Genomic DNA, 26,995 nt, shown 5'->3' with positions numbered 1-26,995 from the left:
AATGTACTACATAGGAAAATTCACACAAATTATCTTCATTCTCCACTGATTTTATGACAGCAATAGAATTCAAAGTGACTCAGTCAAACTGAGTGGAGTTACATATAGACAAGAGTAAAGAACATGAAAAATAATGGTCTTTGTCATTTAGGATCTGTGCCTCAAACTGCATGACTCTTTTTAATTCTAAGTAAGATGAATCTAGTTTTTTTTTTTTAGGCTTACTGATCTGCCCAATAATCCTGCAAATATCCTTAATTTTTCATTTCATTCTGACAACTCTGGCAGAGTCATAAAAGGGATCTTTTAGTGAAGAGATTCCAAGTTGACTTCAGTTGAAAATGACTCCTTAATCTACTTGATATAATTTAAATTTCTAGGCTTTGTTTAATCCTTCAAACTTAACTTATTCAAGAAGCCTTATTGGTTTCAAAGCTTTACCTCATCACAAGTGAGTCTAGTCTATAGATCTCAGAAACATATGGTTGGTGGAACAATCTGACTTCCCACTATGATTATGAAATCAAATCCATGTTTCTATCCAGCTTAGATCCCAGGGTCAATGTCCCAGCACAGTCCCATCCAGTAATGACCAGTACTGAGCTGTATAACCAGCAGAACAACCCACAGAACACTGCTGAACTGTTGCTGAAGACATTTCAGCAGCTACTCTGCTCACTGCTGGTTCACTAAATGCTTCCAAGTCTGAAAGCACTTGGGCTTGGGATGACCAACATGTGGGAGGGAGCACAGGTCACTACTGCACAGCAGGTGGGTGAGCCATCTTCAGAACTGGTCCTGAAGCCCAGTTTATGCCTTCATATAACTACAGCTGATGTCTTAACAGAGCTCAGATTTATCAGATGAGAAGATCCTGAATTCCTGAACCCATGAGAAATAATAAATCTTTTTTTATCTTGAATTACTAAATTTAGGACTACTTGGTTATTCAACAATAGAAAACTAATATGCTCGGGTAAGAACATTAAAATCAGTATTTAGAGAACTGTTGTTTACAAGTCTCTCAGAATCGTGGGTTCAAAACACTGTCCTTTAATCACTGTGACAAGCATAATTGGCCTTTGAATGTTCCTTCTGTTATGAGGAGGGAAAGCTGCTTGGTTTGGTTAAGAGTTGGATCCAGGACAGGAAAGACAATTATTTATTTTGCACATTTCTCTGAGAGCTGGAGTTTGTACTCCAGGCACTTGCCCATCTAGGACCCTGAATCAAGAACCAAGGATACAGATGATAAGATGAGGGGAGCTGTCCAGTACCCAATGGCAGGTACTGTGGCATCATTGTAATCTATGGCTTTACCTGTGGCCAGGGAGTTGTGGCGTTAGTGCCTTTCCTCAGTAGATTACTTTTTCCTCTTCATTTCCTGTGACTGACATCCTGTGAAGTATCCAATATTCCTCCCGAAAAGATTCTTGTTGCATACTGCATATATCACTATACGCAATACTGTATCATAAGAGGCGGAACAAAAGTCACATGAGAAGAGCCAGAGATATCAAAATATCTGATGTTAACAGGAAATGTCTCATTCCGGCTGACCGGATCTGTCTTCTAAGCTGCAACTTAATGGGGAAGAAAAAGATGAGTTTTGAAATGAAAAGATTAAGATTGAAGGGCACAGACTCTAACTCATTATAGGCAGGGACACCAGTGGGAATCAGCAGCTTGGGGTTCTCCACTGTGAGTGATGCAAACTAAACGGACCTCAGTCTACAAACTCCGCTTTCTGTAGGTTTATGCTTAAATGTTTATTATCGGGCTAAAAACGATTTTAAAACCTTTCCCAAACTTCAAGAAACAGAAGCATCTAGAAAAGAAAAGGAACACTAATTTTAAAGCCTTCCCAGCTAAAGAAGGACAAAGAATTAGTTCTGGGACCCACACTGCAATATGCTTGGAGTCGAAACTAGATACAAAAGTTTATGAGCTAGTCATAAATATCAGACTTTATGTTGTTTTCCAAAATAATTAAGGAGACATATCCAGGGCAGACCTTGGGTGCTTCATTTTTCTTCTCATATGCCTTTAATTAGATCTTAATTACAAACTTTCATAGGTTCTGATATTGTTAGGCTGCTAAACAGATCTGCAGGCGGGCCAGAGAATGACCTATGTGGAGAAAAAAAGTGAAGTTAAGAAAATAGCTTCTTGCAGGTCATATTGGTCAGCAACATCAGCTATATTTGAAGTCTTCCCATGGTAGCCCCTATCCCATTGGCTACCAATGTGGAGGTTGAAGGGCCCTTCCACAGGGATCACCTAAATCACACATGTTTATATTACAGCTCATAACAGTAGCAAAATTACAGTTACAAAGTAGCAATAAAAATAATTTTATGGTTACTTCATAACATATCCTTCTTTAAAAATGATGTGGGAGATACTGAGATCAAACCCTAGCTGCTTCCCCTTTTGCTGCTATAAATAAAGCTGTAACATCTGCCTCTAGTGCATGTGAATGGCGGCATTCGGTACATGCTGAAGGTGGGGCTGATGGCTCAGCCTGCTCTCTGCTCTCTTAGCCTGTATTTTCCTCAGATGCTGCGTGTCCTTTTCCTCCTCTCAACTCTAGATTCCACCAAAATTATTAATAGTATAATTTGAATTATAAAAATTATATCTTTAAATTTGTGACTACCTTGACTATTAACGTATAGACTGAATATTATTTCACATGTGTTGGGCATTTATAGTCCCTGAATTGTAAAAGTGTGCCTTTACACCTTTTTCTTTTTTTTTTATTTAATTGATGGGAAAGGGATGGGCCACCTTGGCCTGCATCAGTCAGGATCATAGCTGACAGGCAGTTGGACTGTAACGGGATTTGAGGTTTCAGTTGTAAGAGAACAGCGGAAAATGTTACCAACAACTGACCTTCCTCACCCCTGTTGGCATGACTGCCTTCCTCTGCACATTTTATGTTGCATGGAGAAAATGACAAAAGACAGATGCTTCTTTGCTGGACTGGGAACTGTTTAATCATTCTTTCTAGTCCCAAGACAGTTCCTGTAGCTTTCTGGAGCTGGTATCTTGGAATGGTGCTTGGTTTGCACTGTTTTGCAAACCATGTTGCAATTTTCCATTCCATGGAACCAGTGGGTCTGTGGGAGAGTGGCTTTAAAGGTGTTATGCTGTGGATAAAATGCTCGAGCCAAAAGTTTTAAAACTGGAAGTGAAAGAATTTAGGATTTGTAAATAAACCATGAGGTATTGCAGCAAAAATTGAAATATATGACCTAGTCTGGCTTCTGGGTCCAGCACAACCTCACTCGGGTTTATAGAAGTCCTCAAGTCCATTGAAAGGATTGACAACCACATCAGATTTGTCTTCCTAGTAGGTCCTGTGGCTGCTTCTCGGAACCTCAGGATGCTGCGCGGTAGACAAGATGTCTTTCCGAATGGTGGTAAATCTCATCTTAACCACAGACCACTCTCCTCAGGAGCCTTCTGGCACTCTGTTTTCAGAAGAGAAACTAAAAAGTGTGATGTACTCAAGCTTTTACATCATGTTAACACAATGGCATAGGCAACATTATAGGACCAGTCTTTGGCTCCCGTTCAGGATCTTGTTCTTACTGAGAGGCAAATCATTCCCGAAATTTGAAATGTGATTTGTTTTATCTTTCCCTAGAAGCCCTACTATTTAGTTGACTTCACAATTCATTCTGTTTTGATGTATTTGTTCTGTTTACTGTGTGTGTATGAGCCTGTGAATGCTTGCTCTCTTCATCTGATGAGAGTTGTAGATACTCTCCATTCTCCCCGGAGCTTCCCTCTGCCATGCTGAATGCTTGCTTCTTCTCTCTTTCATGATGACTAAATCTCTGGAGCTTTGGTGTGGAAAGATATACTAAGAATGAGATCCTGTCTGTGTTTATCTGTGTGTGGGCTCTCTGAGTCTTACATAGGAAGAGGAAGAGGAGGAGGAGAAAGAGGGGGAGGATGAGGATGGGAGATCCTGTCTGTGTTTATCTGTGTGTGGGCTCTCTGAGTCTTACATAGGAAGAGGAAGAGGAGGAGGAGAAAGAGGGGGAGGATGAGGATGGGAGATCCTGTCTGTGTTTATCTGTATGTGAACTCTGAGTCTTACACTGGAGGAAGAGGAGAAGGAGGGAGAGGAGGCAGAAGAAGAGGAGGAGGGATTCTGTCTGTGTTTATCTATGATTGAGCTCTGAGTCTTAAACAGGAGGAAGAGGAGGAGGGGGGAGGAGACATGAGATGAGGAAGAAGGCACTGAAATGTTTCCCTGTGCGCTTGTGGAGACATGAGAACCCTTTAGAAGCTGATAGACTGGGCTGAAAAATTCTGTTTTTCTGTAGCATCCTTTGGAGGGATTATTAATAACCAGATAAAGATTGTCTTCAAAACCTTCTCTTCAGCAGGCCTAATAGTAAGAATTGTATTCCTATTTCATGATGGGAGTACTTGATCGATACTGAAGTCCTCAGCTGAGAGAGAAAGTCCCTCCCTCTCTATCAACCTCAACCATCAGACCCATTCCATCTCACAATCCTGTTTTGGTTCTTCACTATGTAGGAGCCAGTGTTGTTGGTTCCCCATTTGATCTGCAAATCACCGTTGGATGAATCAGTAAGAGGTTTGGACATTCTGTTCAGAGAACTTTATAAATTAATTAAGATTAGCTGAATCTGCCAAATCTTGTTGGTATTCTTAATAAGTGTCTTCTGCTACACATTTACACAATGGAGAACTACTCAGCTATTATAAACAATGACTTCATGAAAGTTTCAGGCAAATGGATAGAACTTGAAAATATCATCCTGAGTGAGGTAACCCAGTCACAAAAGAACACTCATGGTAGAGACTCACTGAGAAGTGGATATTAGCCCAAAAGTTCAGAATACCTAAGATTCAATTCACAGACCATATGAAGCTCAAGAGGGAGGAAGACCAAAGTGTGGATGGATGCTTCAGTGCTTCTTAGAAGGGGGAACAAAATAATTACAGGAGGAAATATGGAGATAAAGTGTGGAGCAGAGACTAAAGGAAAGGCTATTCAGGGACTGCTCCATCTGGGGATCCATCCCATATGCAGTTGCAAACCTAGACACTATTGCAGATGCTGGGAAGTGCTTGCTGACAGGAGCCTGATATGGCTGTCTCCTGAGAGGCTCTTCCAGAACCTGACAAAATCAGAGGCAGATGCTCAAAGCCAACCATTGAACTGAGCACCGGGTCCCTGGTGGAGGAGTTGGGAAAGGGACTGAAGGAGCTGAGGGGGCTTGAAGCCCCATGGGAGGAGGGACCCATGGCTCAGGCTTCATAGGTGGCAGAGGATGGCCTTGTTGAACATTAGTGGGAGGGAGGAGTGGCTTGGGTCTGAGGGGCTTGGATGCCCCAGTGGAATGCCAAGGCGGGAAGGTGGGAGTGTGGGTGGGGAAGTACCCTCATAGAGGCAGAGGAACGGGGGCGAGGGTGGGATGGGGGATTTCCTAAGGTGAGACCTGGAAAGGGGATAGCATTTGAAATGTAAATAAAGAAAATAGCCAATAGAAGAAAAAATGTATGTGAGTAAATATGTATGTGAGCTCCCATCACCCTGATGGAGACCCTACCCTGACCCTCGCAGCTCATCCCCGCTTCTTGCTATTCCTTTCTTCCTCGACCTTGCCCACTGTCTGATTTTTATGCATCTTTTAACTCAGTTTTAATGTCTTCCCCTTCATCATCAAGGATTCACACAGGTCTCTTCGGACTTCTCTCTCATAAGGACTCATGCCTGGTAAAGGATAGAACCTAAGCCCAGCTCTGCCCAGCTCTGCCCAGCTCTGCCCAGCTCTACACAGGTCTAATCAGTATCAGTATCTTACCATCTTCTTTTCCATGAATTAGATAAAGAGCTATCACTTGAGCTTGGCCAGAGAGGCAAGAGAGGCGAGGGAAGTGGGGGCTTTGGGGATGCACGAGTAAGATGTGATCTAAAATAGAGCTGACCAAACTCTTCCTCTTGTCTGGCTTGGCCTTAGAAAGTAGCTCCCTTCTCTTGGGGAGAAGTAAACCAGGGCCTCTGACTTCTTAGCGACACCCCATGACCACCGAATCTGAGAGTCTTGGTTTCCTCTTTTAGAAAAAGGGGAAGTTGACCTAATTTATCTGTAGCTTCCTGCCAGCATTAGAATACCATGTGTGCCTATAGATATGATGTGGGAGGGCCTAGGAAGTGGAGAAAAGAAAAGCTAATTTTATCTGAAGCCACTGACCCTGACAGGGAATTTTCTCTAGCTGAAGAAATGAGTACTAATCTTGGCTCCACCATGAAGACAGTGCAGTGACCTTCCTTCCCTCACATGTGAGGGTCCCCTCGAAGCTTTGGTGAGCAAGATGTTTCTACTAAAGTTAAGTGGAAATAGCAGTGCCCATTTAGGAACTGAAAAGATGTTTTTCTCCTCAAAGCAGAAGTTTGGCTCCACCTCTTTTTGTAACTATTCCAAACACCTCCCAAGAAAAGCTAGAGTTAACAAGATATAGGCTTGTTGTATGGGGGAAAAAATTAAAGAAAATCAGGATTACTCTGCCCGAGGCTATGCTGATTTTAATTTGCTTCAAGCTGTTCAAAAGGATTAAGTAAAAGCACCATCTAGTGGTTCTCAACTGTGTCTTGCTCCCAATATCCCTCATTGGAGATCATATTGATTTTTGGGTGTAGTTGTCATGTTGTGATCAGACTACCCTACTTATTCCCAAAGGAGAGAGCAGAGCCACCCCATGCATTTATCAAAGCCAAGTGAGACTATATAAGTATATTAAAGTCACATCAGGAATGCCAGGCCCAAGGATTTGTTGAATTGACCAGACTGAGGAAAAGTTAAGACATCCTCACTTGGACCACATAAGAAGGAGGACACCTAACACTGTGATGGCAACAGCCTCACCTACCTGTCATCTGACCACCCTGGGTGTGAGTCAAGGGACCAACAAGCAGACAATTTCTGACTGTGCCAGGGGTGTCAGGTTGGCTTGCTTCTCAGTGCTGATGTGGTCCATTCTAATTGCCATCAGTTCATCCATTTATCTCCCCCCCCTCCTCTGGCTGGGGGAGAAAAACTTCCTAGGTTTTTTTTTTAATTTTTATTTTTATTAGATATTTTCTTCATTTACATTTCAAATGCTATCCCCAAAGTCCCCTATACCTCCCCCCCCCTGCTCCCCAACCTACCCACTCCTACTTCCTGGCCCTGGCATTCCCCTGTACTGGGGCATAAGAAAGTACCCAAGGAGCTAAAGGGGTCTGCAACCCTCTAAGAGGAACAATATGAACTAACCAATACCCCACCCCCCAGAGCTGTGTCTCTAGTTGCATATGTAGCAGAGGATGACCTAGTCGGCCATCACTGGGAGGAGAGGCCCTGGGTCTTGGGAAGACCATTCATCTCTCTTGACTTCTGGTCTCTACTACCTCCGTGGTCTGCACCTTGCTTAGATAGCTCCACTCAGGCAGCTGAAGTCTGTCCTGACTATTTGATCCTACAGCAGCCACAGCAGCTTCTTCAACAGGCTTTCAATGCTTAGTTACTGGACCCTTCCTCTCCCTGAAGAATCTTCTGACATCCCTATCTGTTTTCATTTGTGCTTGTCAGCTAGACTTTTTGCAACTTCTTAAAGTCTGCTGAAGATTTTTATTCCTTTTAAACACATCCTGTAACCTACATAGGTAAATAATAGATGATAAGTAGCTGGATGATAAAGACAGATACATACATATAGATGCATTAACATATAGAAAATAGATATATTTTCTGTATGATATGTAAAGTATGGTCTGAGAGTCAATATTAGTAGTTAAGATTGGAACAAAATAAATTGGGCTGCCTTAGTCAGTTATCAAGGGAATTGATACTACCTGGCATGTTATTTAATAAAATCTGGTATTGTGGAAAGATATAAACATGTCCTGGCATGGAGGCATCACAATATAGAAACATGCATGAATGAGTATACATATACAGATATATGTGCAGACATGTACATGTGTGTTCAAAAAGGGAACTGTTTTTCACATCTTTGTAGAGATGGGAAGATGGAGGCTTGGACAAGGCAGCTGCATAGTGGTTTGCTCTTTTGTTCTAACACCACATCGAAAACCACGGCAGTGGGAGATGAGTAGAGAAGTGACATTCGTCATTCTGACAAGTGAAGGAGTCTCGCCGGTTTCAATTCCTTTGTTCCTCCTACTCACATCCTTCTGGAAGCCCATGGTTATGTTTATTCTCCCCAGTCCTGCAGCACAGACATGACTGCAGATCATTAAACTACAGGATCATCTTTTCATATACTCATATTTCAATGCTTTCCCATCATAAGCCCTCCTTATGTCTACATAAGCAACAATTGTCCTAATATTGACCTGGAGATCACTGTCTAATCCATTATTCCTATCTCTTTCATTACTTTTAAGGGAAAAACAGGAATAATTGATACCATGATCGTGAGTAGGACACAATCAAGTTTTATGATCGTAAACTTTCCAATTGACCAGGTAAGTATTGGTTTCAACTAGAATTAAACCAAGCTATGTACAAAGTAAAACTCAAAGAAGCAGTGGTGTGAAAAACATATTTTATTGTCTATCACATCAAGACTATAGATAATAATAATAGATGGTTTACAACTGGTGGGGCAACTCTATGGTCATCAGACCCAAATTCTTCCACTGTTCCTCTTTTCTACTTCATTTAGGAACTGCCATCTTCAGTGTCAATCATGGCTCAGGTTAGCTCTGGGAACTCCAGGCACACATCAGTACTGCAATCCCACAGATAGCTTAGAAAGCAAAAGAAAATCCTTCCTTTTCATTAGAGGGTTGTCCTAAAAATATCACACATCTCATTTGCCAGGGCAAATGATCAGGGTTGGAAGATGCAAGGTAAACTGAATAGATGTAGGCTACTATCTACATCTATCTTTACAAAATTGGAGATATGTTATTGACCAATGTAGGAGTTACTTAACGTCACAAATGTGCTACATGATAACCAACCAGAGGAAATGCATGGCAATGACTGTTCATTTGTCTAAGATCAGCACAGGCTCATGTCTGATCATCTTTGTGCTTGCTCAAGTGTCTAAGAGAAAACTGACACTTGGATAGTTCAGCTGGCCTCAACAGAGAGATGAAAATCTGGACTGACATAAATCATCTACATTCTATAATGATCTCCAGCAGGCTCAGCCTTTCAAATTTCCATAAGAGGAAAAGTAGAAACACTGAGGACCTCTTGAGACAGACATGCAAAATTGGCCCAGTGCCCTTTATGTGTATCTTTTTTATTGGCCAAATAACAATTTGAAGTAGATACACAGGGTCCATAGACACTTTATAGAATGAACTTTGAGGCCTATTTTTTTAAAAGGTGACTAGAAAGTTGGGATGAAGAGAATTGTCTTCCACAAGAAAAACAGGGAAGATAGACAATGAATCAACAACTTGCAATCTTAAGCCTAATACAGAATTATATTACTAGATCTCTTCCCTTTTTATATCAGTACTTAAACATCAAATAGTATAATGAAAGATGAAGCAAAAGAGATCATACCTTATCTGTGTTTGAGTGACAATTACTAAATAATTTACTTCTTGGCATATCGTAATTTCCTGCTATTAAAAAAGGCAATGATCTTGGTATTAATACTATAATGCTCCTTATCATGTGCAGAGATTTGCTAAGTATTCACCAACCCTCATTCTTTTTCTTCAAGTCAACCAGCCCACATTGTCTAGGTTTCCTACCAGATAGTGTGGTTATATGACTAAGTTTTAGTAGTTGAATCAGAGCAGATATGTTTACTACTCCAGACCTGATCCATATGCACCCCACATACAGTCCTCTACTCTCCCTAGTCACCTGCTGAGTAGAAACTGCTCTGAGATCAGAGCCATAATATATAAAAGAAGCTTAGAGCCACACACTTTTATCAACTTCCCTGGCACCATCCATTACAATAGAGTATGATATGGGCTGAATTTTAATTACCATCTGAGGCTACCATCCAGGTATCCTCTAGTAGCAGGCACTCATTTTCACCCTGGATGTTTACCAAAAATAAAAATCACCCAATCACTTGCCACTTTAGCTAAGATATAATTCTTTGTAACTGAAAACATACTCTTATGATTGGAATACTATGTGTACCCAGTGAAGACAAGGTCGTGGTTTACAGTTGTTACAGTTCACCAGTGTCTTACCCTCGCCCTCAGTGATTCATCCCACCCTCTATAAGGCAAAATTCAGACACCACGACTTTACACAGTAAGGGGGGGAGGTCTCAGTATTACCCCCATGGTACTGGCAGTACCTTCTCTGGGATCAACTTTTAACTTCAACTTCTAAAGTGCAGAGGTATGATTTTTAAAAATGGATCTTAGTCATCTATTGAATGATTAATACACAGGGCAACTGTCATGCTACTTGGTAGCAAGCAAGCAAGGAAAGGCCAGCTAGTGACCGACTTGAAGGTATTGCTTGTTGCCATGGTACCTGGCAATGCAACTCTCAGGATCATATAAAATCATCCTAGGAAGAAGTGGATGGAAACCATTCCTGGGGGACTTGAGTGGAGTAAAATTACCCAGCACTTCTGTTCACCTTTTCTTAAGACATTTTCTTCTTTGGCCTGAGAAGTGGGGAAGGGAGAGAGTAGATGAATCATTCATAGCATATCTGATGGTAAGCACCAAGCTTTTGCCTATTTGGTCATACTGCAAGACTGACAACGGCAGAATGAATTCTAACAAACATGAAGTCAGCAGGGACAGGTAAGCTGGATTTCAATGAGAAAGTTGGTTGCAAATGGCTGTTTTCTTGTATTGTGTCATCAGACTAATGGGCTTCCAGAAATCTGGATATTCATGTTCTAGAAAGACACAAAAACAAAACAAAACAAATTACATAAAGTGCAATTAAGCAGGAATGAATAGAAGCCCACAGAAATCAAGAAACTGGGAAACAAACACTAATAAAGTTCCAGCAACCTCAATTCTACCACTGAATCCTCAAAGATGGGATCAGGATAAGTTTCTCCTGGGTAAGACAGAAGCTTGTGCCATAGCGGTGGGCACCTCTGTCGGTTCCATTGTTCACAATGGCCTGAAGTAGAAGGGCTGGGGGAACACCCATGATGGGACAACATAACACACTTCCCCAGTCCACTGTGAATGCCAAGTTGTGACAATGTTTTCTTTCTAATGAGTCTTAACATTTTATTTTTTGGTTTCTACCTGAAATAATTTCTCGACTGGAAGAAAGCAAATCCTACGATGAGAAGAGTTACAGCCAGTTTCACATAGAGGATGCTCAGCAAGGAAGGCAGGATGCTGGTTGTACCTTAAAATACAGGCAAGAGTAAAAAGTCTGGTCAGTTTGATAATTGTTCTTAGCAAGAAATTAGAGGCAAACATCGCTAAAATCATGTAAAAATAGTTCCAAAAGTTTACAGAAAGTCCATTGTATCAATTATAATTCAGATACAGCTCAAACCATTATTTCAGGATCAAGTTTAAGAATCAAGTCTAATTTTTGTGCTTGATAGGCATTGGCAAGTATTTTAAAGTGGAGAAATGCACACTAAGTATTATTAATACTTCCCAGTTATAGAAGGGAAAGTTTCACATGCAAATTTTGTTATGAAAATCCAATTGCATGATTTCCATATACTCCTTTTCCTTGGTCCAAGCTCCCCAAGGTGCCCCTGCCTCCTAATGCCCCTTTCCAAACCCCCAGCCTCTTCTTTTTAACTTGTTATCTATGCATAATATATAAATATAATCTGCTGTGTTCATTCAGATTTGCTTGTGTGTACATGATTTCAGACTTGATACTGGACAACCCCTTGATATTGGATAACCAATTAAGGGCCAACCCTGAGGGATGACTGCTTCTCCCACTCTCAGAACCTTTAGTTAACTGTAGTTCTTTGTCTAAGGGCGAAGCCCAGGGAGATTTCCCTTTTCCATATTTGCATATTTATTGTTCAGAACTTGTTTAAGCAGCCATATTGTTGAGGTTTCATGGGTGAAGTTTCCCTGACATTTCTAGATGACACAATCTTCCCACAGATTTCTTCCTTCTCTGGCTCTTATAACATTTCTGCCTCCTCTTCGGCAATGTTCCCTGAGCATTCATTACATGTAGAAATTGTGTTGTAGATGTATCCATGGGAGCTAAACATCCTATAATCACTGTTCTCGGTTGTGGCTCTTCGTGATGGTTTCTATGACCAATAGAAGCTTCTTTGGTAAGGGTGAAGAGCCATGCTTGTTGGTGGCCGTAAGAGTATTTAGAACTTAGGCATTATGCTGGTTAGGTGAAGGGCAGTGGTAGTTTTCTCTCTAACACCAGTGGCCTCACTAACTTGGAGTAGTTAGCTAGGTCTCTAGTACCAGCCATGATTTTCCTCCTCTTGAGTTGGCCTTAAATATAATTTACCAGCTATTGGTTGCTACCAAGATATCATTGCCACCATCACACCTTAGTGACCAGCCTTTCTTGTCATTGCTGTGGTTCATAAGCCTCACAGCTAGGTGGTACTACCAGTTGCCCCCACCCCTTTAGGCAGCTCATAGCAGTTGTGGTGACTATGGAAGTTAGTCCTCAGGGAGGAGGTTTTTCGGGTCAGATCCAGCTTGGATCCTCTGAGTCCTCTGTCTGAAGTACATCTCATGAAACTCTTAGTCTTTTGAAAGACAATATTACATTGTATTTGTTTATAAAAATTGAGCTTTTCATACAAAGTATTGTGATCCTATTAATGTCTAATTCCTCTAACTCCTATCAGATCCATTCCTCACCTTGTTACTTCACAAACTTTGTGTCTTTTTTTTTAAATAGCCCACTGGCTTCAGTTATATTGTCCATATATTCCTAGGTTGGAGCCTACCAGGAGTAAGACTCTTATAGATAACTGACTCTCTCTCCTCAAGAAACCATTAACTCTCCATAGTTCCTCAGTTAGCAGGGTGGGGACTCCTGAGTCCTTTTCTATTCTGTGTTAAAATATTGACTGCTGTGGTCTTGTGTGGGTCCTGTACAGACAACTACATTGCTATCATCTTATGAGCTCAGACCCTGTCACGTCCAAAAGCTGTTTTTCTGTGATCTTCCCGGACTGTTGAATTCTACAATCTTTCTGTGTTTTCTTCCTTGACCAGTTGAGAGTTTCTGCTTTAATCATTTTTCACTGAAAAAAAAAAAAGACTTCTCTGAACAGACATGAGAGTTGCAAATTGAGGTAGAGTGATCCAAATTGAGACAGTAGCTTTATTCTGTGTCCTTTTTGCAGAATAATAGGCTGTGAGCTCTCCATCCAAGGGCTCCTGCACACACTTAAAATACCAAGCACTTATTGTCTCCTGTGGCCTTAAATCCAATCACAAGCAATTAACAGCCTCTACATTAACCAGGCCATTAGTGCACACGCGGGCACTATTCATTCATCAGTAGATGGACATCTAGGCTGTGTCCATGTGCTAGCTATTAGGTCTAGAGTACTTATAAATATAGATGAGCATAGTATCGCTGTAGTCAGAGTACTTTTGTATATAACTGAGGGAAGAGTTTGGTCACTATTTCTAGTTTTTCTGAGGAACAGTCACATTGATCTCCACAGTACCTGCACCAATTGTAGTCCTACCAAGAGTAAAGGTTCCCCACCCCCTACATCCATTGGCTTTTATTATCTTAATATTAGCCACTCTGATTGGATTAGGATAAAACTTTCAAAGCAGTCTGAAACTTTCTAAGCATTACTCTGATGGCTGAGGATGGTGAATAGTTTTTTAAATGTGTCTTTAACCAATTGCCTTCCTTCTGAGAACTTTCTATTCAGTTCCATAGCTCATTTTTTTTTCAATTCAGTTTTCTGTTTTCCTAGTGGTTACAGTTTCTTGATGCCTTGCATATTCTAGATATTAATCCTCTACAGATCGAATGACAAAAAAAAAATTTTCCACTCTGTAGGCTGCCTCTTCAGTTATTGAACAGTTATCCTTTGCAGTACAGAAACCTTTTAATTTCATGAAGTCCCATGTAGCTACTTCTTTTTAGTCTCCACTCTTCTTTGTTGGTGTTTTCCTGTCTCCTAACAGTATCTTCTATGGCTCAGGCCAGCTTTTGTTGGTTCAACTCTTCTATGTTAACTCTGCTCACTCTCTTTTCTTCACCGACTGTCTTCTGTAAACCTGCTTTCTGAACCTACTCTTCTGCCAGCTGGACCCTACCCTCACCCTATTCCAATACTACTCCTCTGTCAGCCTCTGATGGCTTTTGTATCCTCTGCTGTTCTCTGAAGTCCAAGAGGCAACACTAAAGGTCATAGACTCAAGCATTTCTAAGGGCTAAGCATTCCTAAAGGGTCAGTTGACTAGCAACTGGGGATCCTATAAAGGGTCAGGCACACAAAATAAATCACACTATGGCTCCACTTGCTGAGTTTCTATCTTATTTCCTGAGCAACCAGAGACCTATTCAGAAAGTCCTCATCTGTGCCCATGTGCTCAGTATACTTGCTGCTATTTCTTATGGAAGTTTTAAGTATTACAGATCTAACATCGAGATCTTTGATCTGTTTGGAATTTTTGTCTATGCAAAGAGAAGAATTAAGGTGTATTCTTCTACATGTTCATTCTTCATCCAATTTCCCAAACACCATCTATACACAATGCTATCTTTTCTTCAGTGAATACTTTTAGAATCTTGTGAAAAATCAGGTGGCCACAGATGCATGGACTTATATGCAGGTCCTTGATTCTGTTGCATTGATCAATATGTCTGTATTTTTATGGTTTTGCTGCTTTGCCTTCATAGGACAACTTGAAATTGGGTCTGATGACACTTCCAGTGATGTTTTTGTTGTCAGGGTTGTTTTAGATGACTTACAAGCCATCAAGTGGTGCTAAGTGAGGATGAAATATTCTAAAACATCTGAAAAATCAGTATGGTTACTCAACACTAGCTGCGAGTCAGGGAGAAGCGGGTTTAGGATAATGCCTTGGTGGCCTACTGGAAGAAAGAGGTTAGGGAAAGAGGACTTTTTTGGGGGAAAGGAGCAACTTGAAAAAAACAACTGAGAATGAATTAACCTGAATCCTGTTTGTGACACATAAAGGGAAATATGGAGATCAGATCTATGATAATCAGAACCTATTTAAAGATTCTAGGACAGCCATGACTATGTAGAGAGGCGTTATCTCAAAAAATAGAGAAATAAAAAATACATATATGATTTTTATTTTCCATCTCCTAAAATATATCTCCTAAAAGAATCACTACCATAATAAAAATATCTTTAGTATGCCAATAAAATGACTGGTGTCAGGAAGCTCTTAGAGAGCTTCATGGTTGAAGCTATCACCAGAAACACTAAATTGTAATTAGAGTTAGGACTTGGAGCCAGATACTACTATTATCACCACCATTAAACCTCTTGTAAAAGAAGAATGGCTTGAGATAGAGTTAATCAACAATGATCAATGATTAACCTTCATGACTATGTATTGATATAAATTCTAAATAGTACAGTTTGAGGAGCTTCTATATAGGAATAACATCAAGGAACTGAGAGCACAGAAATCCTTGCCATGGCATGAAGCTTTGTGCTCCTTCCTCCACAGAGAGGCCTATGAGTCTCTTCAATTTTTCTATCTCTGTGTTGCAGTCTTCATAATAAGCTAATATAGTAAATGTAAGCAAGGTGGCTTCCCCAGTTCTGTGAACCATCCTAGCAAATCACTGGACCTGATACATGGATTATGGAAACACCCTGGACTAAGACAATATGGATTATGAAACACTTATAGCTATATGTAGATAGATAGATGCATACATAGATAAGAAATGCAGATGATAAATGAAAACCAATTAGAAGTGTCTGGAGTGTGTCTGTTGTCCTAGTTAGTTTTCACTGTCAACTCAACAAAGCCTAGAGCAACCTGAGAGGCCAGTACACTGTGGGTGGGACTATTCCTTGGGAAGGCAATAACAATAATAGCAAGCTAGATACATACATACATATATACATACATACATACATGCATACATACATACATACATAGAAAGATAGAGGACAGATGGCTTGGCATGGGTCTGAGGAGCTAACAAACTGCATTCTTCCATGGTTTCTGCTTCAAGATATTGTTCTTTCCTCTTTCCTCCCCTAAGTGGCTTTTGGCCACATTTGTCACAAACAGACAGACAGAAATTCAAATATTTCTCTTTTATGGAAGAATAAGTTAAATATATATTATTTCTTCTTTTTAAAAATGGGGTAGGATACTTACCTCGATTCTGTTCTATGGGGAGAATCCAGTTGTCAGTCAAATGGGAAATAAAACAGAACACATCGTGGCCATTGTTTTTCTCCCACTGGCACATGCTCCTGACAGTCACAGTGCCATTGCTGTGTGACTCACTCTTAGTGACACAATCTTCATCTGGGGTCCAAAAGATCTGCGCGGCAGGCTTGCCTGCAATTGTCTCCTCACAAACTACAGTTCTATTTTTCCCTGGAAAGGGGGTTCCTTCAGAGGGGTCTACAGAGATGGAGAAGAAATAAAGTTTCAGTATCATCATAAAACTACAAAGGCATTTGTTTCTATCTAAAATCTGGTGACCTCAACCAGGCAGCACACACCAACTGATATGAGGACCCTAACACATATACAGCAGAGGACTGCCAGGTCTGGATTCGGTCATAGATGATGCACCTAACCCTCAAGAGACTGGAGGCCCCAGGGAGTTTAGAGGTCTGGTTGGGTGGGGGTTGGGAGGTGGGTACATCCTCGTGGAGACAGGAAGTTAGGGAGGAGTGGAACGAGGTGGAGAATAAGATCTGGGGTGTAAATAAATCAATAAATAGAAGAAGAAAATCTGGTGACCTAAATAGTACAGTATGTATCTTACCTGGCACTTGGATGCTATGCCTGCTTTGGAAAATCCCATCTGTTGTTTCTATCTGACAGGAGTAATGCCCATCATGCTTGAGGGCCACTGATTTGATCTGAAGGTCGGAACTCTGGTGATGTGGGGGGGCCCAGGTGGTTCCTCGGTCAGTACAGATTTTTTCACTGATCTGCTGCAACTCTGCTCTGTAGGGTAGTCTGCAGGAAGGCCAGCCTCTGGGGGTTATTTCCCATATTATAAGTGTTACTTGTTTTGATGGAATAGGAGGGCAGAAGAGCCGAGCCTTGATACCTAGCTGTACAGACACTGAAGTGCTAACTGGACACATACACACACAGAGACAAGCAAAGAGAGAGAGAGAGAGCTTAATAAAGGATTTGGTATGTTCAACTTACCTACAGTAGATTACATAAAGTTGTACTCCAATATTTTTTGTGCTGGAAATTATGCTACAAAACCAATACAATGAATAAATTAAAATTCACAAAATATGCATTATTTTTAAGCAAATTCATATACTTATTGTATTCTCTGATACACATTTCTGGTGAATCAGTGTGTGTTTTAAAGTATTTGTAGTTAACACAGGAGTTTTGTTATGTAGGGATCGACAATTGCTTCTTAATGTTTCTGCTAAGAGCAAAAAAGCCAGATATGAAAACAATATAATTGCATTAAATAACAAAAATAATATTCTAAACCTAATTTTTGGGTGGTGGACGATATTGATGTCATCGTACAATTTGTGTTTCTTGGGAAACAAAATAGAATACTCAGTCATGGGATTGTCTCCACTTAAGTTTTGATAAGTACTAATATAATCAGTAAGTCTCCTCCTAAGTATTTAGATAAGCATTAGAATAGAAAATATACTACACTGTCATTAAAAGTAACTCATGACATTCATTAAACTAGTTAGAAATTTGCATGTTTATTTTTTATTTTTGGATTACTAAGTAAGATCAATTCAATTAAAAAGATTATTAATAGCTTCCCCAGCCAGATCATCTCATGAAATAAAATCAGTAGAAAGATGCTTAGAAATATTTACTTCCAAATAATAATAATAATAAGTAGAAATAGAAGATGGTTAGAAATATTTACTTCTAGTGAAAAAGTATGAATAGTTGCAAAACCACGAAAATTTCATAACATTTCTTTCCTTCCTATTAGATAGGTATACACTTAGACAGTTCAGCTATTTGAGTGTTGCCCATAGATTTTGTTTCTGTATTCTATCAGAATTAAAAACACAGATTGGCCATTGTACTCTTTATAAACAGTTTAAATTTAAACTCCAGAATCTACAAGATTTTCCAACTTAGAACCTCATGCTTCCTGTACAGTGGCAAAAGGCACTGACTGGTAAGGGTTTACTGAAGGGTGTTTATTCAATCAGACCATCTCATCTGTGACAAATGTAGGTGTCAGAATGACCTCACTTTAACATAATCAGAAACAGTTACCCTATGAAGGAGCATATTGTGGGAATAAGTCTTGGCTTTCCTATAGTCTCTCTCTTTTCCCATTGCTGTGTTGCTTACCTCCTTTGGCCACACATTTTAGGGCCAAATAAAGACCATGTGAGCAGATAAAGAAAGAATAAGCTGGAACTTTCACACAGACCACAGAGGAAATTAAACCCACTGTGGTGGTTGTAATGTGAATGGTCCCGTAGGTTCCTATAGTTGAATGCTAGATCACAAGGGAGTGGAACTGTTTGAACAGATAAGAAGAATTAGAAGGTGTGGCTTTCTTGGAATGAGTGTGGCCTTGTCAAAGCAAGTGTGTCACCAGGGTTGGGCTTTGAGGTTTCAAAAGTTCATGTGAGTGCTACCATTTCCCAACCCTGATGTAATGGGCTAAACTTCTGAAACTGTAAGTCAGCCCTCGAGTAATTGCTTTCTTTTATAAAAGTTACCCTGGTCACTGTGTCCCTTTACAACAGTACAACAGTGAGTGACTAAGATACCCATGATCTTTTCATGACTTCAAGTTGACAGAGGCTTAGAGGCAGACGAGGATGTGCCTTGTTTGAGAAACAACTAAGCAGACTGACTATTCAGGACCTGTCACAGCAAAGCCCTTGGACCACTGAGTGTTTCTACTAAGCATAATCTGGAATGCTGCAGCCAGTGTCTTAGCTACTTTTCTAACCAAGACTCACTCTCCATCTCCACGGTGACGTCTCCTCCATCAGGGAAGATATCACCATCTGAAAAAGGAAATGAACCATCCCGTGGCATCTGATCCCATCCTTTAATTGAACAACTTGAATCTAGAAAATATTTTTAAAAGAGAAGATCTATTTTATACTTTCATATAGAGTAAAAGTCTTTCTCAACAAAGTCTTATTCAACACAATAGATAATCAGTTAACCACTACTAAAATCACTCATCAAAAACTATTATAAGACACCATTAAATGTTATGACATCTGGGGATGAAAGTACATTAATATCTTGAATTCACACTTATAGGGTATAGGGTTTCCAATTTATAAGATAACTCATTTAACAAATATTATTTTAGAAGGGACTGTAAAATCTGGTTCCTTAGTTGTTTCCTGCTTATGTCAATAAAGATGGCAGAAGCCAGTTGCTTGCTGAGGGAAAGAAGGTGAGATTTCTGGGTCCTAAGAGGAAGAGGAAAAATTGAGGGGAGGAGGAAGGTTTTTTTCTGCCAGGCTTTGGAGGGAGGAGCACAAACCATGTAAGGCCTAGGGATAACTAGAACCGATGGCGGCCTCCGCCACGGTGGAATTCTAACATAGGATAGCCGACGAGTTTAGGGCTATAGATTCTGTGCCCAGCAGTTGTGTTATCTGGCTGGTTTTAAAATATTAAGGCTGTGTGGTGTTTTCCATCTGCGGGTGGTTGGCTGGTGTAGAGCAATTGCAGCTTCCGGTATTCATGGGAAGAGCATCAGCTGGTAGTTGGCAGAGTTGAGTGAGACTAGGGCGGCTTGGCGGATTTAGCCACAATAGGTTGAGGGAACAAAGTTCCTGCTTAGGACAGCAGCTGGCCCTTGGCGGAGCTGTGTCAGGAGTGGGACCAGCAACAGCAAGTTCTCAGAGCTGAGCTGAAAGTGCAACCCAAGAAGGCAATGGCGTGGAGATTTAAAATTACATTTAACGAGGGATTTCTTCCCTTTCACCACGTCATAACCATTTCCCCAGGCATGTCCTTAGTCAGTGTGGGCATCCTCGCATGAGCTGATCTTATTAACTTTCTCCAAATACCACACTCTAATTAGTTTTGTTTGATCGTGTGATTGGCATCTTACCTAGACAATGTAGAGTTGTTGGCTTTTTTTCTTTTTCAATAAATTTAGGCTCACAATAAAAAATGATTCAACCATTATCTCTCTTCCTCCTCTCTTTTTTCTACTTCATAACAAGGGAACAACAGCAACAACAACAAAGCAGAAATCAAAGGAGAAATTGAAATGATAAACCATGTGTACTTTGACTTTCTAGTTCCATAACTCCAGTTTTCTGCTGGCAATTACTTCTCTTGACTTCTGTAGAATACTTAAAAATTAAAATTGCCCTAATCTATGCATTTGGGCACTATCGTAGTTTTTGTTGATCTTTCCAGTTATAACCTACTTAAATCTCTATTCTTAATCTCAATGAAGTCATGGCCTCTGTTACTTTAGGGGATATGCTTCTACCACAGGATTCCATATTTTTTTCACTCTCCTTGAAAATTTGGGGAAAGCATTCCTCTTCCATTCTCAGAGGTTTGAGTGTGAAGGAAGATAAATTTCAAGATCTATGCTAACAGTGAACAGAAGGTAGATGATTGTATCAATTTTAGATAGATAAAATTTGAGATCAAGAAAAGATATTAAGGGTAAAAATAGACATTATATAATAAAAATGTAGCATCAGTTCTCCTCAAAAAAGAAACCCCAATTCTTAGTTTGTGGGTGCCCAACAACAGAGAGCCTAGATGAAAAAGCAAAACCTGTGGCAAACTTCCGGAAGAAATAGTTATATAAGTACACTCTATAGTCCAGAGATTTCAACATCCCTCTTCCAGAAAGGGAGAAAGCAACAACAGTTACAAAACCATGCAAGGCAGAGCTGAACATAACGACTGTCACCAGCTCGGTATAACTTATACCTCCACAACTGACTTCCTATAGTGACTGTCACCAGCTCGGTATAATTTATACCTTCACAATTGACTTCCTATAGTAAGTAGAGGAAGTCAATTTTTCCAAGCTCTAATGGAGCTTTCATGAAGATAGAATATATCCTGAGCCATAAGACACATGTTGCAATCTATTAACATTTATTTTATGTATATGGATATATCACCTATATGAATCTATGAGCATCACTCACATGCCTGTTGCCCCCCAAATCCCCAATAAGACATTAGATCTCCTGGAACTGAAGTTACAAATAATTGTGAGCCACCATGTGGATGCTGGGATTCAAACCCAAGTCTTCTGAAAGAGCAGCCAGTGCTCTAAACTACCGCTAACCACTGAGCTATATCTCTGGTCCAAAATAGTAACAACTTTTAAAGGATGGAATCATACCATGCCTGCTCCTTGACTACACTGGAATTGAACTAGAAATCAGTAATAATCAATGGTCACAACAAGGATCTGGAGCTGCTGTCATATTTTTAAAATAACAATCTAGTGAAAGATGAAATTTTTAAAAATATTTTAAACTAAGTAAAAATAGAAATTATCAAAACTCATAGAATATGGAAAAGCAGTGCTTACAGGAAAAGTTTTAGACTTGGTTGCTTGTATGAGAGAATAAAATTTATCTAAAATCAATCATTTAAACTCCAAATTCAAGAAATTAGAAAAGGAGAAGGAGGAGGAAGAGGAGGAGGAGGAGGAGGAGGCGGAGCAGCAGGAGCAGGAGCAGAAGCAGAAGCAGAAGCAGCAGAGGAAGAGGAAGAGGAGGGGGGAGGGGGAAGAGGAGGAAAAAATTTAGGGCCAAAATCAGTGAACACAAAAGAACAGAGAAAATAAACAAAACTAAAGTTGATTCCTTAAGGGGATCAGTAAATGCATACATACTACATACATACATACATACATACATACATACATACTTTGAAATTTTTTTAAAGCAAGTTAAATTTCATGTAACACCTCCCTGCTTTCTTAATTGATGAAAATGGGTTATTAATGGCGAACTTGATCTCAGATTCTTTATCTTATTATACATCTTGAAGTAGAAAGACATAACTTGTATTTTTATATTTGAAGAAAGATTAATTTGCTTTTACATTTGTAAGTCTGCTTAAGAACTATGGTTCTGGAGAAAAAGAGCTAAGGCAGAGAGCTCTAGCACTGTAGCTGGAGGGCTCCGCTGCCCTGTCCTTATAAGGGGTATTTCAGACTCTGCCTTCCCCTCCTTCCACTAGTAACTGCCAACACTTTTACTTCAAATGCTTTAAGAGAGACTCCATCCTCTGTGGCAGCAATATACCAACTATCCTGCATCCCTCTTTCTCTTTCAGTGGAGGACTGCTCCCTCCAAGCTAAGCTCAGTGCCTCCACTTTACTTTGGATCCAGCTGCTCTCTCTCTCTCTCTCTCTCTCTCTCTCTCTCTCTCTCTCCCTCCCTCCCTCCCTCCCTCTCCCTCCCCCACCTCTCTCTCCAAGTCAACTGTAAAGATGAAGCAAGCAAGCAATCTAGAAAATAATTTCTTTTTCAGGCAGTCTCTAGGCTTCAAATTCATAATGACTGATAGAATGATCTCTTTAGTGGAATATTTGTAGAGAACCTGTTTATCAAGAATAATCAGTTTAAAAGTAAATGGTAGAGTGTTAAAGTGGTCCTATTAGCCTGAAACAAAGTTGTATGCCTGGAAGTACAGGAATCAGGAAGCTGAGGCAGGAGGATTATCATAGTCCGAAGTTAACCTCAAAGAAAATAACATTTCTTAAAATTCTAGAATGTCAAACTTACCAGGCACCAAAATAGTGATGAAGATGAGTAACATCAAAGCCAGATTCCTCCCCAAAGAATGCATCTGGAGTGGAATCGGGTTAAGCACAAATAGTAACCCCTTGGGTGGATTCGGTGATTCCAGCTTGTTCAACGTTGTTTATGCTCAGTTCACCAATTTAGGAGTAACTTTTCTTCCTCATTTCCCTATCTTTATCTTCATCTCCCATCTGCCTTCAGTTGGATGACTAAGCCTGCACAGGAGCAAAAGGCAGTGATATTTGCTGAATGATAAAGAAAGAAGCCAAAGCATAACTCATTCATTCTCTCGCAGTATTAAAACATTAAGATACAATTTATGGCAATTCCCTTTTAAAGCAGTAGTTTCTAAAGGGTGAATGATATCCTGGTAAATGAGCAAATGTTATGTGTATAGCTGATGAATCTGTACATCTACATGAATTTGGACAACCATTTCCCAAATTTCCTAAACGTCCTGACATTTTGTTACTCAAAGGTCCCAACATGCCTTTCCTTGGTATTGCTTCTCAAGAAGCAAACATGGCTCTGACATCTATAGCATTTGCTCATTGTCTTAAATGCTTCACATAAAATGACGTGCTGAACTCATCTCTATATGCTGGTTTGAACTTACCAAAGAATATGGTAACTTCTCCAGCAGTTTCTCTGTAAATTCAATTTGCTTATTTGGTGACTTCCTCTAGTCAATCCAAGGACTAGAACTTATGCCCTCAGGTTTGATAGTGATCTCCTTTACCCACTGAGCCACCTCACTGTCCATGATTCTTATTTTCTTAATGTGCAAAATATCTTCTCCCTTATGTTTTTAGGTGCCACTGTGTGTAGCCAACATTCATATTCTGCTATTATTTTTCTATTGCTAAAAGGAGGAATCATTTTTCTTAACTTGTGTTTGTTTTCCCAAAAAATTGTTGATGTAAAGTATAGAGTTTTTAGCACATTCCAGTGGAAGAATTATAGCCAGGCTCTGGGATTTTGGTCTGTTCTGTGGGTACACAAACAGCCACTCCACAGCAGAGTGACAGCTGTGGGTAAGGTTGATTATCTGTATCTGGAGAAGTGCCACTGCCTTCTCTGACCTCACGCTTTTAAGTTTAATGAGATGGAAGAATTGTGCCACCATAGACATCCTCAAACTCCCTTCACTGGAACAGAGTCTGAGTCACAGTATCTGAGCACTTGAGCCATCAAAAAATTTCAAGGCCAGGTGGTCTGTCTGACTGTTGGGTAAATTAAACAATGAGACTCAGGAAAGCCCAGGTTCTTCAGGAGATCAGATCAATCAACTGGATAGCAGCCTAGCACATGGGCTATGCATAAAGCTTAAGTAGCAAAGACTGTAAGAAAATAACTCGGATTTTAGTTTCATTGAAGAGTAAATGTTTGCGGTAATTTACTTTATGATCTTCAGTTACTAAACAAACAAACAAAAACAACTCTTTAATGTCTAAGTATAACATCACATATCTCACCCCCTGTGAATTCATTCTTATTAAAAATTGTAATACTACAGAAAAAGCTTAAATAATCCTCATTGCCTTTCCCTTTCTCAAATGTGACTACTGTTATCAGTTAATTGTGAACCTTCTAGAATGTTTTCCTCCAGTACACATAATGTGAAAGATGTTCATTTTATTAGTTATTCATAGAGATATGCTTAAATGATTCATAAAGGCTTAACTGATTCTATAACTAGATTTTCCTGCTGTCATGTTTTAGAGACAGTTACATATCAGTTTACAGATATCTATCTTTCCTTTTAACTGTTGCTTACTGCCCTGTAATATGGAAGTACTGTTTCTTTTTAATTCGGATATGCATTCATCAATTTTCTATTGCTATGAGACAATACCTAAGAAAATCATCTGAAAAGGCCCATGGTTATAGAGGTTTCTGTTTGTGTTGTACCTGTAGTGCATAGTAGTACATCAAGGTGCAGATTGTAAGACAGAGGAGGGTGGTTTACCTATGGAAGCTGGGGAACAAAGAATGGAGGGAAGGCTAGGGTCCCAATATCTACTTCCAGGGCACATGCTAATGAACTAAATTTCTTCTATTAATGCCCCCTCACTCCTGCTTCCTAAACCTTTCCATTGACTTCTAATAGTCCTACAATTGCTAAACCAAACCTTAAGCTGTTTGCCTTTGGGTGTAATTTAAGATCCTCAATTATAAGTGCTTCACTACTGAATAAGAGCAACTTACTTAAAATATTTTGTTCTTATATGTATGAATACAAGGTATATATTTCCCATCATTCTGTATGTATAGGTATTTTAAACTTAGTTACGGATATGTATGTTAGTTAGATATACACATATAGGATATACACATTTAAACCTACAGCACCATCAGATTACCTTTCATGATTTGTCTACCAGCTTGTAACTTCACCAAGTCACTCACTTCCCTAGGTCTTCACCATTTAATAACAAATATTTCAGCATTGAGCAAACTCTCCATGCTGCTTATATTTGTATTGCTTTTCAATATGGAAAAACCAAAAAACCCAGGATAGCTTAAACAATCCTGTACAATAAAAGAACTTCTGAAGGTTATTTCCATCCCTACATGCAAGGATGTCAAGAGACCTGCTAAAGAAGAGGGCCACGTTTTCCCACCTCTGGGTACATGTGGTGTTATCCATCACTTTCCTTTTTCACTCCAGGAAAGTGCCATTTTGAAGAATTAGATGTTCAAAAGAGGTCATGGGAATAGAGCAGAGCATAAAAGGAACACACTTTCTCCTTTCAGTCTCAAACTGAAGAAAGGTAAGCACCAACTACTTTTGGGCCCCTGTATAATACTGTAGAATAGCTACACAACCTATCAACTATGTATGGTGGTTCATAAAAATGTGCCTTGGTTTTCTACAAGATTGCAGTTTTCCTCCATTATCCCATATCAGACAATCAGTTAGAAACTATGGAAACTCGCCAGTAAGGAGAAAGATTCGAGCTCAGTTCCTGCTAGCTTTCTCTGTATGTTGCATCCAAGGTGTGCTGTGTCTTCAGAGGTAGGGACTTAAGAACTTTCTTTATTTATTGATTGATTGTGAAGTCACTTTCCTGTTCCTTCTGGAGATTTCTGATTCCAGAACAATCCTACAGCCTCTTCTCCTCTTCTTCCCAACTCTCTTGAAGAAGCAAATCTAGAAGGGAAGAGTATTGTGGAGGAACTCTGTGCTTCAGCCTTTATTCTACCACTTCTATTGGAACTTCAGTGTTCTTGATTGTGAAGCAAATGAAAACATTATTGTAACATCTGGCCTCATTGGATTAATGACATGATTAAGGTAAATTAAGTAGGTGTATCTATGAGTATTGATTTCTGTCTCCTTTTACTAATTAATCCTTAGTTTGTAGACCATGAAATTCTGTCCTATGATCACATTTCATACTTTGGAAGAGGTTCCCTGGCTTTAATGTCTAACTGGAGCAATTCTCTCTGTTCTGAGAGCATAGCCTTCAAAGTTGGGCTAATGAACGCTGTCTCTGGAGGAAGCACAGACTTCCCCATCATTACCATTACCATGTGATTACTGAGAACTCTATACCATACTAGAAATTTTCTAAGAGTCCCCATCATGAAAGGTCCGGGTCTCACATGATGTGTTGATCATTTGCCTCTTTTATTACAATAAATGGATAGAAAGCTCTGCTATCAAGATGATATAATTATTGCCACTGTGTACTACTTCCAGATACCAATGATTTAATGGTAAGGCAATAACAGACTTGTCTAAATCCTTAACAATAAACTCCACAAGCTAGCAAGAATATCTTGTAGTATGTGGCTGATGCAAGTTCCACATAAGCCATCCTTCAGTTCATTCAAGAGGATCTCCTTGTACTCTATAACCACCGTGATTTTTCACAGTACACTTTAATATGTCAGGTTTTAGCATTGGGGACACTCCTAGTTTGATAATTGATTTGATGGGCTGGAATTTTTTGCATGATTTTTATTTCAATAAATTTTCCTAACCTTCTTGGACTAGAAAACAAGTCTGCCTGCCATTGCAACTTGGTTCCCATTGTCTACACCAATGAGAGGCTAAGGGTTGGGAAGCATTTTCTTTCTTTCTTTC

The 26,995-nt window shown here is 39.8% G+C and overlaps 1 protein-coding gene across 6 annotated transcripts in view; it reads right to left on the bottom strand.

Moving 5' to 3' along the window:
• LOC110329861 (cell surface glycoprotein CD200 receptor 3-like) overlaps positions 1 to 23,009 on the bottom strand; it is a 35,551-nt gene extending 12,542 nt beyond the window's left edge. Inside the window, exons 1-6 of one of the 6 annotated variants that reach the window (XM_021209761.1) lie at positions 22,885 to 22,948; positions 19,102 to 19,212; positions 16,935 to 17,252; positions 16,313 to 16,537; positions 11,258 to 11,363; positions 3,458 to 3,476 (exon numbers count right to left, since the gene is read on the bottom strand). In XM_021209761.1, the coding sequence (XP_021065420.1) occupies positions 3,458 to 3,476; positions 11,258 to 11,363; positions 16,313 to 16,537; positions 16,935 to 17,252; positions 19,102 to 19,212; positions 22,885 to 22,948 (843 nt within the window). Of the gene's footprint in view, positions 1 to 2,765; positions 3,477 to 4,549; positions 4,587 to 11,257; positions 11,364 to 16,312; positions 16,538 to 16,934; positions 17,253 to 19,101; positions 19,213 to 22,884 lie in introns of those variants that run through there. The other 5 variants (XM_021209760.1, XM_021209762.1, XM_021209764.1 and 2 more) reach the window with 5 other exon arrangements.
• Between the last annotated feature and the right edge of the window lie 3,986 nt (positions 23,010 to 26,995).

The sequence above is a fragment of the Mus pahari genome, chromosome 12, assembly GCF_900095145.1.
Source record: "Mus pahari chromosome 12, PAHARI_EIJ_v1.1, whole genome shotgun sequence".
NCBI lineage: Eukaryota > Metazoa > Chordata > Mammalia > Rodentia > Muridae > Mus > Mus pahari.
The sequence above is the reverse complement of the archived record's forward strand: the minus strand, read 5'-3'. Positions and strand labels throughout refer to the sequence as shown.